Raw genomic sequence first — 12548 nt, 5'->3', positions numbered from 1 at the left:
CATCTTAGGCCTAGATCTTCCTTAGCAAAGGTCAAATCTATATGTGAGCTTTGTCTTTTTAATTTTTAAAATCTTTACCAGGAGGAATGTTTCCATCAACTTCTAGAGAAAAGAAGGGAGAGACAGAAATATTGATTGTACACACACACATACAATAGGGAATTGAACTCCCAGCCTAGGTCTGTGTCCTGACTGGGAATTGAACCTGCAGCATTTGGTGCATGGGATGATGCTCTAACCAACTAACCCACCAGCCAGGGCTCTCTAAAATAACACACCCTTGGAGGAGAAGGAGAAAGAAACTTCCATCAATCGGCTGCCTCCTGCACACCCCTTACCAGGGATTGAGTCAGCAACCAGGGCATGTGCTGGGAATGGAACCGGCAGCCTTTTGGTGCACGGGAGGTTGCCCAGAACTAACGGGGACGCTGGCCAGGGCAGATAAAGAGATGAACAATAAATATTGGTTGGTGCCTGGATTCTAGTTCTGGCCTGAACCATAGGGAATGTCAGAGTAATTTTCTTTTCCTAACCCTGGAAGGCACAGTCACAGGCCCAGATACAGGACCACCGGAGCGTGAGCCCCTCATTGGGAACGTGCTCCTTGCATACTGTCTCTAGGTGCCACAAATCTTATTAACTGTCTGCCCACCAGTGTAAACCAGTGTGTGCCTCTCCATTTTGCCTCTTACCCATGCTAGGTACTTCCCTGCTATGCTTTCTCCCTAATCTACCACCAGTGGGTTTCCTGTACCTTCTTTATGCCTTTGATTTTAATTATAAAATAAGCTCCAAACTGCCATTCTCCAGGGCATTTGAGGACTTGCTTCCTGGTATTTGTCCTCAGTTTGGCTCACATAAACTAAAGTTCTCTGCAGGTTTGGATGTTTTTTGAGGACAAGATTTTGGTAGGCCTATTTAATAGTAGTGACCAGAGCTACTGGGATCCCTCTTGAAGAGAAATAGCTATATGACCAGATGTTCTCGCACTAAAGGCTGCTCCTCTTTAGCAGCATTTTAAAAATTTCCCCACTGTTTTAGTGACAGGAAGTAGTTCTCCATTTTGTAGACAGGCCAGAAGTCTTAGAGATGATTTTATAAGAAAACTAGTTTGGCCCTGGCCAGTTTTGCTCAGTGAATAAAGCATCGGCCTGAGGACTGAATGGTCTCAGGTTCGATTCCGTCAAAGGCATGTGCCTTGGTTGCAGGCATATCCCCAGTGGGGGGTGTGCAGGAGGCAGCCGATTGATGTTTCTCTCATTGATGTTTCTAACTCTCTACCTCTCCCTTCCTCTATGTAAAAAATTAATAAAATATATTTTTTAAAAACTGGTTTGTTTTTTAAGGGAAAATGACTGCTTAGGATGATTTGTACCTACTGAGTGTGGGGAGGGGAAATAACTTCTTTTACACTTCTAATTTCTGACTTTTTAAATGAACTGAATGAGATTATTAGGAAATCTTCAGGTCTGTGAGAATATGGGACTGAGGACAAATCAGGCAGGTAAGGTTCTCATGCCCCAGACCACAGGCCACCAAGGCAGGACCTGGGACTTCAAAGGGAAAGGAGGCAACTCACAGGCGGGTGAGAAGGAGCAAACATTTGGTAAACAAATTCTTGCCTGGCCACCCAGAAACAATGGGAGCCAGAGGGGAGTCTAACACACCTGCCATTCTTCCTTCTTAGGACCCTAAGGTGACAGCTCCCTTTCTTTAAGCAGGTTTTTCTGTCTGAATTCCCTCAGGCAAGTCAGGGGGAGGAAAAAGGCTCTTCTGGAGTCTTTTAAAAAATATATATGTTGATTTCAGAGAGAAAAGGAGAGGGACAGAGAGAGAGAAACATCAATGATGAGAGAGAACCATTGTTCGGCTGCCTCCTGCATGCCCCCCACTGGGAATCAAGCCCACAGTCTGGGCATTGGTCAGAATTTACCCCCGGGACCCTTCAGTCCACAGGCTGAAGCTCTATCCACTGAGCCAAACCAGCTAGGGCTGGAGTCATTTTTTAAAAATATTTTTCTGTTGATTTCAGAGAGGAAGGGAGAGGGGGGAGAGAGAAACATCAATGATGAGAGAGAATGAATCACTGATCATTTGCCTTCTGCACCATGCCCCACACTAGAGATCGAGTCTGCAACCCCGGCATGTGCCCTGACCCAGAATCATATCCTGATCTCCTGGTTCACAGGCCGATGCTCAGCCACTGAGCCATGCCGGCTGGGCTTGAGTCATTAAAAATAATCAACTTAAAAAGGCATATTTTGGGTGGCAAAACTCTGCTTCATTTCAGGAGTTAGAGGATGTGTTTATGAAATTCCTCAACTCAGGAAATATTTCATTCAATTGCCTGGGAGACAGCCCTCTGCCTCCTCCCCTCCCGCCATCAATCCCCATCATCACCTGAGAAATGGGCGTCAGAGGATACCTGGAATCATGTACCCAGAAAGGCTGTAGCAAACGGCACAGGGGCGATGACATATATGGACGGAAAGAGGCTCCACATTAAACCCGGCTCGCTCAGGGAAGGCCGTGTGGTGCCTTACACACACACAGGCCTGACGTAATCACACAAGATGGTCTGAAATGAAAACTTTTTTTTTTTTTTTTTTATTTAATAAGTTTTTATTTTTCATATTATTACAAATGTCCCCCCCCCCCACCATTGCTCTCCTCCACCAGGTTCCCACCCCACCCTCTGCCCTTTCCCCTCTCCCCATTGTCCTCATCCATAGGTGCACAGTTTATGTTCAGTCTCTTCCCACGCCCCCCTCTCCCCTTTTCCCCAAGAATCGTCAGTTCACTCCCCTTCCATACCTCTGATTCTATTATATTCAACAGTTAATATTGTTCATCAGATTTTTTAAATTTCCTTGGTTTTTAGATTCACTTGTTGATAATTACGTATTTGTTGTTCATAATTTTTATCTTTGTTTACTTTCTCTTCTGAAAGAACCCCCTTCAGCAATTCATATAATTCTGGTTTGGTGGTGATGAACTCCTTTAGCTTTTTTTTATTAGTGAAGCTCTTTATCTGGCCTTCGATTCTGAGTGATAGCTTTGCTGGGTAGCTTATTTTTGGCTGTAGGTTCTTGCTATTCATCACCTTGAATATTTCTTGCCATTCCCTTCTGGCCTGCATGGTTTCTGTTGAGAAGTCAGCTGACAATCGTATAGGTGCTCCTTTATAAGTTACTACCTTCTTTGCTCTTGCTTCTTTTAGTATTCTCTCTTTATCTTTTGCTCTTGGAATTTTAATAATGATGTGTCTCGGTGTGGTCCTCTTTGGATTCCTTTTGTTTGGAGTTCTGTGCGCTTCCTGGACTTGTAAGTCAAATTCTTTCACCATGTGGGGGAAGTTTTCTGTCACTATTTCTTTCAGTATGTTTTCGATATCTTGCTCTCTCTCATCTTCTGGAACCCCCATAATTCTGATGTTGGTTCGCTTGAAGTTGTCCCAGAGGTTTCTTACATTATCTTCAATTTTCTGGATTCTCTTGCCTTCTAGCTTCTGTGGAGGAGTGTCTTCTGGCTCTTTATGTTCCAAATCTTTGACTTGATTCTTGCGATCTTCCCTTCTGTTTTTAGGACTCTGTAGAATATTTTTTATTTCAGACAATGTATTCTTTATTTCTTGTTGATCCCTTATCATTTCTTGTTGACTCCTTATTAATTCTAGTTGATCTCTTTTCATATCCTCATAGGCCTTATCCATCTTTTCTAGGAAATTCTTGAAAAACCTTATAAGCGTAGATTTGAACTCTATATCCAGTCGCTTTTTGTCCTCCATTTCTTTCGTTTGTGATCTATTTTGTTGTCGCATTTCGCAGTTACAGATGGGACGGGGTTTCAGGGTGGAGCCTGCAGCTTTGGCTTCCGTCAGCCCCGCCCTATGCGGGTCCTTCAGTGCTCGCTGCCGGCGCCTCTGAGAGAAAGGTGCCCTTGATTTTCGCCTGCTGCCAAACAGTCTATGCTCTCCCACAATGAGCCCGGTATTGGGGTTCAGTTCAGTTGGAAGTGGAGTTGGAGGTGGCGTTCACAGCAGTCTGGAGCCCCAGTCTCCTTCCCGTCAGGGCAATCCCGCGGCACAGCCGACCGTCCCTTCTCTGGGGGCAGTGTGCGCGCCTCCGGGACCTCTTTTCTCCGCTACCCCGGGGTTCCGACTTACAGCCCAGCTCCCTATGGCTGAGCCTGAGTCCCCGGGGTCTGGCCTAGAACGGGGGTTCAGAGCAGTCAGGGGCCCAGCACAGTCGGAGTTTTATCTCCTTTCCGCTAGGGAACGCCCGCCAGGCACTCGGCCTCCCTCCTCTCCGGCTCCGTCCTCTTCGCGTGCGCCGCGTGTCTCCGTACCTTAGGCTTTTACAGCTCCTCCATGCTTCCTTCTGGTTTTCTCCTTGCTTCTTGTTGTAGGATTTCCAGTCAGTCGACTTTCCTGTAGTTCTGGGTAATGTCCATTTTATATTTTAGTTGTATTTTATTAAAATTGTTGTGTGCGGCTGCGGCTAGTTGCCTACCCGAGCAGCCATCTTGGATTCTCCTTGAAATGAAAACTTCTTAACTAAAAGTTTATTATGGTGGGAGACCATGTCCCTGACAGAGTTCCATTTTCACCTTCATTAAGCCTTGTCTGTTGGCTTTTGCATCTAGATAACACACCTTTGGAATGTCAAAGTAATTTTCTTTCCCCCCAAGCCCTCCAAGCACAGGCACTGAACCAGAGTGGAATCCACAAATCCTCTCATTGTTAGAGAGTTAATGGTTAACTATTAAATATCCTGTACCCACCTATGTAAAACAAGTATGTGTCTATCATTTTACTTTTTTTTTTTTATAACATTTTAAAAAATATATATTTTATTGATTTTTTACAGATAGGAAGGGAGAGATATAGAGAGCCAGAAATGTGGGTGAGAGAGAAACATCGACCAGCCGCCTCCTCACCCCCCCCACCGGGGATATGCCCGCAACCGACGTACATGCCCTTGACCGGAATCGAACCCGGGACCTTTCAGTCACCAAACAGATGCTCTACTACTGAGCCAAACCAGTCTCGGCTATCGTTTTACTTTAAAAAAAAACACATATTTTATTGATTTTTCACAGAGAGGAAGGGAGAGGGATAGAGAAATAGAAACATGGATGAGAGAGAATCATCAATCAGCTGCCTCCTGCATGCCCTCCACTGGGGATGGGCCTGCAACCAAGGTACATGCCCTTGACTGGGAATTGAACCTGGGACCTTTCAGTCCACAGGCCAATGCTCTATCCACTGAGCCAAACCAGCTGAGCTATCATTTCACTTTTTATTCAATCCCAAAGGTTTCCTCATCTTGCTTTCTCCTGCCTCCCTGCTCTATCAGCAGTAGGTTTCAGGTAACCCCCTTATGTCTTCTCTTCTGACAGTGATGTATAAAACAAGATGCAAGACTGCCATTCTCTGGAGCATTTTCTCAACTCATGGAAATGTTGCCTCCTGGCAATTGTGGACAGTTTGGCTCAAATCAACTCACAACACTTCTCTGCAGGCCTGGATGTTTCTTATGGTGACACGTAACTTTTGTCAATCCTCGTTGCGTATCTATGAATTGGGAAAATACCATGTATCTCCTAAGATCATAGCGAGGATCATGGGAGACGGATCTAGAACACAAGACAGGCCCTGCATGTCCATCACTCCGCGGCAGGTGTCTGTGGCTGTGAATGAGAGGAGAAAAGCCGGGCGCAGGGCGGCAGTTCGGGGGAAGGCCTCGAAGTCCCGCCCACGTGCTCCCAGCGGCTCCTGACAGCTCGACACGCCGGATGTGACGTCACCGACCCCCGCGGTTCCCAGAACCCGGCGGGGGGACCGGAAGTGAACCCGGGAGAGTGCGGGTGTTCCAGACTGACCGGATGTGGGCGCGGGCCGGCTCCCCAGCCCCAGTTCCCGGGAGCGGGTCGCGGGGAGCGCGGGGTGGGCGGGCCGCGGGGCGGAGCCGCTGCCGGGGCGGGGCCTGCAGGCTGTCCGGCGGGGGCGGGACCCCCTGGCCCTGCGGGACCCCCTGGCCCTGCGGGACCCCGCCTGCCCGGTCGCCGGCGGCGGCGGCTCGGCCATGAAGCTGAAGCTGAAGAACGTGTTTCTCGTCTACTTCCTGGTGTCGATCGCCGGCCTCCTCTACGCGCTGGTGCAGCTCGGTGAGCGGGGCGGGCGGGAGCTCCCCGCCTGGGGCTGAGCGGGTGCGGGCCCCCTTCTCCCGGCGCGGCCGCCGGGCGCAGGCCCCTCGCTGGAAGCACCCCGGATGCAGTCCAGGCTCCTTCCCGGCGTCCAGGGCCCCGCGCGGTCACCCGTTTCCTAACCCTCTCGCCCGCTCTGCCGCGGCCTCACCGGCGGGTGACAGTTTCCGAACCCGCACGCCCTGAGCTCTGCCAGCTGTCAGCCCGCTCCCTCTCCTGCGGGGCCTCCCGCCTGCGCAGCCCGCAGGCTCCTCCGCGCAGGGCTCCCCGCCTCAGGGCCTTCCCTGGCCCCGCGGAGCGAACGCTGCTGCTTGTTTTCTGGCTCTCTCTCCTGCTCTATCGGTCCGCCTCCTCCAGGCCCGGCCACAGTTGGCAGTGCTCTTTGCTCAGTGGCCGCCTCCTGCAGGGAGCACGCCCGCCTTGTTCCCTGAGGCAGCCCCGGCCCCAGGGCAGCGCCTCCCGGGAGGAGCACTCCATAAAAACTGTCCAATAACGGAACTGGTCAGTTTAACCCAGCGGAGGGATTTCCAGGCAGGGCGGCCGCTGACCCTCAGGTATTTGAGACTGACCTGGGTCAGGGAGACAGACCTCTTTATGACTCCAGAAGGCAACATTGGAACCAACAGGGAGAAGGGATGGAGGCAGATAATCAGCTCAGCATCCCAATGAAACGGTGACAGATGGGGTTTCTGGCAGCTGCAGAGGGGATGCTGACAGAGTTCCCACCCCGGCGGTGCAGGAGGCTGTCTGTCTGGGAAGCTGTAAGGCGATGCCTGCACTGGCTGGAGGGATGACACGATGGGCCTTTGGGATACCGACTGTGCTTCCGTTCTCTGCCCCTGCCCTGCTTCCCGGGACCAGGCCAGCCATGTGACTGCCTCCCCCCGCTGCGGGCAGCAGCAGAGCAGCTCCGGCAGAAGGATCTGAGGATTTCCCAGCTGCAAGCTGATCTCCGTCGCCCGGCCCCTGCCCCTGCCCAGCCCCCTGAGCCTGAGGCCCTGCCTACTATCTATGTTGTTACCCCCACCTATGCCAGGTATGGGCTCTGGGGCACCCCAGAGGCTTGCACGGACCAAGAGGTTGGGGTGGATGGAGAGGATTTGGGGGAGGCATTGGACCAGGGGATGTTTCTCAAGCTAGAGCATGCCAAATGACAGGAGAAATGAACCACATCTTGACTCAGAAATGTGTGGGAAAATGATTATTTTCTACTCAAAGAGATAGGGGTGTACGATGAAGTAGCATACAAAATCTCTGAGAAATGTCAAGAGAGAACAATATCATTTCAAAGCAATTTGGAGCTTGCCATGGAGTGCACTCTCTCTCCTTAGGGATCCTTTGGTGAGAAAGTTTGAGAACCCCTGTCTAGCCTGAAGTAGACAGGGGCTTGGTCCTGCCCTGGCTGGTGTGGCTCCGCTGGTTGGAGTGTCAGCCAGGCACCGAAGGGCCTGCAGCCCGGACATGTGCCCTGACCAGGAATCGCATCGAACCCACAAGTTGCAGGGCTCCGTGCTGTGCTTTTTTTTTTTTTTTTATGAAAATGTAGCCTTTATTACTCATACAGAGCAAGTGGGAAACTGTGGTTTTGGATCTGCCGCCAAAGGGCCTGCTGATTGCTCCCTGGAATCAGATGGTTGAGCCCTCTAGGCACGGCCGGCTCTAGCACCTCTCCCCCTCCACACACACTCACTCACACGCGCACACACACACTGGGCCCCACCTCCCAGTTCTTTGTCTAAAGGAGGATAAACCATCGCCCCCTGGCGAGGAGTGGGTCAGGATACTCCTGGATCCCTGTCCCTGGAAACCCTAGCACAGAAGGAAAAGCACTGGTCCCACCGGTGTTTCAGGAAATCATTATCTTTTTTAATCTTCCAAACAGCCTTGTAGAGTCCCGTTATTCCCACGTGACAGCCCAGGAAACTGCGACTGGGGGAGAGAGCCGTTTTCCCCCGCCCCCATGTCGCCCCTAATTACAAACCTGGCATTCCTTCCCCGGGTGTCTCCCAGGGAGGAGGTGGGTGGCAGACATGAGGGGGAGGGCAGGGCAGGTGAGCGTCCCTGTGAAGTTGGGGAAAGGCCCTGGGATGCCAGGAGGGGGTCGGGAGAAGCTGTGTCTGCCGACTGGAGTGGCAGCTGATGCCTCCCCTCTCCCTGCTGCTGCCTCTCGCCCTCCAGGCTGGTGCAGAAGGCCGAGCTGGTGCGACTGTCGCAGACCCTGAGCCTGGTGCCCCGGCTGCACTGGCTGCTGGTGGAGGACGCGGAGGGCCCCACCCCGCTGGTGTCCAGGCTGCTGGCCGCCTCCGGCCTCCTCTTCACGCACTTGGCGGTGCTCACGCCCAAGGCCCAGAAGCTCCGGGAGGGCGAGCCGGGGTGGGTTCGGCCCCGCGGCGTAGAGCAACGGAACCGGGCTCTGGACTGGCTGCGGAGTGGAGGGGGCGCTGTGGGGGGAGAGAAGGACCCTCCGCCCCCGGGGATCCGGGGGGTTGTGTACTTTGCCGACGATGACAACACCTACAGCCGGGAACTCTTTGAGGAGGTGAGCCCCGGGGAGGGGCCGGGAAAGGGGCGCTGGGCACCTTCCCCTGTGGCCTTGGCTGTCCCTGTTGCTGAGTCTGGGCTGTTGGGGGAGGGGGGGGCATGGAGCAGAGGGCCCAGGTGGTCCTTCTGCTGCTGCCTGTGCCCTGGGCCACAGTCTGTTTCTTGTCTCCTGACTGTCAGATGCGCTGGACCCGCGGCGTCTCCGTGTGGCCCGTGGGGCTGGTGGGCGGCCTGCGGTTCGAGGGCCCGCGGGTACAGGACGGCCGGGTCGTGGGCTTCCACACGGCGTGGGAGCCCAATCGGCCCTTTCCCCTGGATATGGCGGGGTTTGCCGTGGCCCTGCCCTTGCTGCTGGCCAAGCCCGATGCCCAGTTTGACGCCACCGCTCCCCGGGGCCACCTGGAGAGCAGCCTCCTGAGCCACCTGGTGGACCCCAAGGACCTGGAGCCGCGGGCTGCCAACTGCACCCGGGTAAGAGGACGGAGGGGGGCCCGCAGCGCTGGGGGGACGGGGGGCGGGAGAAGTGGGGTGAGGATCACAGGGCAGGTGTTTGGGCAGGAGGGACCCTCCGGAACTCAGCTCCCACCTTGCTTACGCTCCTGAAGGCCGCGGGAAGCCAGAGAAGGAAAGTGGGGTCCTGCCATCTGTCTCCCCACGGCCTGGGCACCTGACGGCCCACAGAGGTTAAGGGGTTAAGGCCCCACTTCAGAGGCCCGAGGCTCCCCGGTGTGGAGAGGGCGTTGGAGACTCCAGTCTATACTGGGGCCCCAGGGCCTGGCTCTAATGGGAGGCCCCCGGGACAGGTTCTGGTGTGGCACACGCGGACGGAGAAGCCCAAGATGAAGCAGGAGGAGCAGCTGCAGCGGCAGGGCCGGGGCTCAGACCCCGCCGTGGAGGTGTGACGGACGCCCCAGCCGACGACCGTTTCGCACAGGCCTGTGGGGCCGGGTGCGGTCCTCCACGTCCCGACCCCTCAGCGCCAGGGGCGGGGCGGCCCCTCTGCCATTTCAGCCCAGCTGCTCCCCCTCCCCCAGCCCGCCGTGAGGCACTGCCCACAGCTGGGGACAAGCAGCCCTTGTATTGAGCCGGGTCAGCCCTGTCTGGGGCGGAGCAGGAGGACAGACGGACTCAGGAGGGAGGGCCGCTGAGTAACTGGGTAACTTATTGGGGCTGGGCATGCAGGGGGCGGGGGTGGGGCTGGAGGAGCTGGGCTGGACCCTCCCCACCTGAGCATGCTGACCCCTCCTACCTCCGGAATAAAAGACCTCCACCTGAGGGGCCTCTCATCTTCCGCGTTTTATTAGTCTGCGTCTCGAATTCTGATTCTCACCGGGTCAAACGCTGGCCTGGCTTCTCTCAGACAGAAACCATGCTCTCGGGAGCGCCCCCTGGAGGAGGGGACCAGCGGCTTCAGTCCAGAAGCTTCCTTGAGCTTGCAGGGCAGCGTCTCCAGCCCTTCCCGGGTCGCTTCCTACCACGCTGGGGGTTCTGTTTCTGGCCACAGAGGCTAGGCCCTCGGACCCTCGTTTTTTTCTCCTGCCCCAACCAGCTTGCTAATTGTTCTTCATTCTGATCTCAGGGACACCCCTCCCCCTCATTTTCCCACCACGGGCCCTTCTCCCCTCTGCCCGACCCCAACCCCAGCTCCAGGCCACTAGGCCTCAGGCGGGTCCTCCGTGGGCGGTGCCTCTTCGGGAGGGCCCTCCCCGGGTGCTGGCCTGCGGGCAGCCCCTCCCTGCAGCCAGGCCGCCTTCAGCCTGTGCCTCAGCCCCCCGGGAAGGAGATAGCCCTGGGCGTCCCCTTCCCCATCGATGGCTCCTCCAAGCCCCTCCAGCGCCGTCTGCAGGTACCGCAGGCCCAGGAGCACCGCAGTCTGGGGAAGCAAGGGGAGGAGGTGGGTGAGGGCCAGCGGTGCAGGGCCCCAGGGTGGGGGCAGTGAGGCGGTCCAGGCAGAGGGAGGCCTCAGGCACTGCGGACTCACCTGCAGCAGGGAGGTGACGGCCAGCATGCTGCCCAGCGTGCCCGCCAGCCCCTGCAGGTGCCCCAGCAGCACCCCGTGGCATCCCTGAGGCCAGAGGTTTAGGTTGGGCTGTCGGGGATCGAAGAGGGGGTGGGCGTGGGGGTCTGAGAGCCGGTCTTGCAGGCAAGGCCGCGGTGAGTGGGGGTTGCAGCAGGAAAAGGGGACTCCGTCAATCAGATAGAGGCCTTCCACGTTGCTCTGGATCCGGCTGCAAACGGAGGGGCAGGGTGTGAGGGTGTCTGGAGATCGAGGCCTGGGGAGGAGCTGGAGCACAGAGTGAGAAGGGGAAAAGGAGAGGGACACACTTCCAGCTGCTTCCCTACGTGCCAGGCATGCGCAATGCATTTGTCTTCACAGCAGTTCGGTAAGACAGACACTGGCACCTTCTCCCTCCTACAGACGAGACTCGGGCCCAGAGGAGTTCGCTAACGCGCCCTGGGCCACGCAGCTCAATCATGGCCGAGCTGTCACTCATTCTCTCAGTCACTAAGCTCTATTTGGTGCCAGTCTGGGTGAGGTGGGGTTTTAAAGGATGGAAAAGGAGAAGGAGGAAGAGGAGGAGGAGGAGGAGGAGGAGGAGGGGGAGGAGGAGAAGGAGGAGGAGGAGGAGAGCAGCAAGTCACTCACTCAACCACATCCTGGTCGTTGGGGTCCAGGAACCGGCTGCTGACCCACTGGACCCCAAACCAGTCCTTGAACCCACGGCGCCCGCAGCAGTGGTGCCTGAGCTGCAGCTCATCCAGCAGCCGCTTGGTGTGGCAGTGTCCCGGCACCTCTGTGTCCTTGTAGTGAGCCATGGCAGCGCCCAGGCCCTCCTCCAGCCCCGAGTCCAGACTGCCAGGCAGAGCTAAGGCCAGCCCCAGGGAGAGGACCAGCAGCCCGCCACCCCCCGCGGTGCCGGCCAGTAGCAGGGGGCCCAGGACCCTGCGCCAGGGCGGGTACTGCGCGGCGTCCAAACTGGCCCTGCTGGCTCCTGCGCCCGCCAGGCCCGTGCCCAGAGCCGCGGCGCCCGCCGCCAGGGCCACCTGCAGCAGCGCGGCGAACGGGCAGGAGGGGGCCAGGAAGGTGCGAAGGCGCGACAGCTGGACCAGGAGGTGCCCGCTACACAGCAGCGTGAGGCCGCCGGCCAGCGCCAGCGCCCAGGACAGGAGCCAGAGCCCCTGCGCCAGGCGCACGCGGGGCCGCGGCGGCAGCGCCAGGGGCAGCACGGGCGCCATCTCCCATCTCTGCCCGGGAGGAGCAGGGCTGGCGGGGACGGGCTGGCAGGGACGGGCTGTCCGGGCAGGGCGCTGAGTCAGCCCAGCCCGGCTTGAGCTGGGCTAATGCCATCCTGACCCCAATACCCTGGGAGCCCTCCCACCCCAGCCTGGATCGCCCGGCGCCCCGGCCCCGCCGGAGCCCATTCGGGATGCCTCGGCCGTGCCCCCGGGGGAACGCCCCGCCCCGGCCCCTCCCGGAAGGGGGAGGGGCTGGCCGGCGGCCCCGGGGGGCTGGAGGCTGGGGGCGGGGGGCGGAGACCTCGAGGTCCACGCGCCCTACGAGTCCCCAGGGAGCCCGGGGGCGGAGATCCCGGAAGGGCCCGGGAGCGGAGGCCAGACGGGGCCAGGGGGGGTCAGCGGGTGGCCCCGCCCCGTGCTGAGCCGCGGGGCCCGGACAGGGAGGGGTTACCGGGCGGCCCGGCCCCCCCTGGGCCCGCCCCCCCTCCCGCGCTTCCTGGCGGCTCCGCGTCCGGCGCCTGTTTGTGCGGCGGCGCTGGGGCCCGCGACGGCCCCGCCACTCC

General features: G+C 57.1%; 2 protein-coding genes across 2 annotated transcripts; one reads left to right on the top strand and one right to left on the bottom strand.

The window, feature by feature from the left end:
* The first annotated feature begins 5860 nt into the window (after window positions 1–5860).
* B3GAT3 (beta-1,3-glucuronyltransferase 3) lies at window positions 5861–10023 on the top strand. Its single transcript, XM_084895927.1, has 5 exons — window positions 5861–6168; window positions 7069–7243; window positions 8386–8746; window positions 8929–9219; window positions 9552–10023. The coding sequence occupies exons 1-5, from the start codon at window positions 6087–6089 to the stop codon at window positions 9648–9650; spliced, it is 1008 nt and encodes a 335-aa protein (XP_084752053.1). The 5' UTR covers window positions 5861–6086; the 3' UTR covers window positions 9651–10023.
* Window positions 10024–10155: 132 nt separating this feature from the next.
* On the bottom strand, window positions 10156–12527 carry ROM1 (retinal outer segment membrane protein 1). Its single transcript, XM_084895921.1, has 3 exons — window positions 11396–12527; window positions 10730–10976; window positions 10156–10621 (listed from the first exon to the last, which is right to left on the bottom strand). Exons 1-3 carry the CDS (start codon window positions 11983–11985, stop codon window positions 10403–10405), a joined length of 1056 nt encoding a protein of 351 aa, XP_084752047.1. The 5' UTR covers window positions 11986–12527; the 3' UTR covers window positions 10156–10402.
* Window positions 12528–12548: the final 21 nt, after the last annotated feature.

Source organism: Pipistrellus hanaki (assembly GCF_964339955.1).
Source record: "Pipistrellus hanaki genome assembly, chromosome: 9".
Taxonomy (NCBI): domain Eukaryota; kingdom Metazoa; phylum Chordata; class Mammalia; order Chiroptera; family Vespertilionidae; genus Pipistrellus; species Pipistrellus hanaki.
This window is presented reverse-complemented; position numbering and strand designations above follow the sequence as displayed.

What these genes read in the sequence shown, in the direction of transcription:
- ROM1 (XM_084895921.1), bottom strand. Translation starts at nt 11,985, where the DNA reads ATGGCGCCCGTGCTGCCCCTGGCGCTGCCGCCGCGGCCCCGCGTGCGC. An exon ending in AACGACCAGGATGTGGTTGA is followed by an intron (nt 10,977 to 11,395) that starts GTGAGTGACTTG and finishes CTCCGTTTGCAG; the next exon opens with CCGGATCCAGAGCAACGTGG. An exon ending in CCGTCACCTCCCTGCTGCAG is followed by an intron (nt 10,622 to 10,729) that starts GTGAGTCCGCAG and finishes TTGCTTCCCCAG; the next exon opens with ACTGCGGTGCTCCTGGGCCT.
- B3GAT3 (XM_084895927.1), top strand. Translation starts at nt 6,087, where the DNA reads ATGAAGCTGAAGCTGAAGAACGTGTTTCTCGTCTACTTCCTGGTGTCG. An exon ending in CTACGCGCTGGTGCAGCTCG is followed by an intron (nt 6,169 to 7,068) that starts GTGAGCGGGGCG and finishes TCCCGGGACCAG; the next exon opens with GCCAGCCATGTGACTGCCTC. An exon ending in GCCGGGAACTCTTTGAGGAG is followed by an intron (nt 8,747 to 8,928) that starts GTGAGCCCCGGG and finishes CCTGACTGTCAG; the next exon opens with ATGCGCTGGACCCGCGGCGT.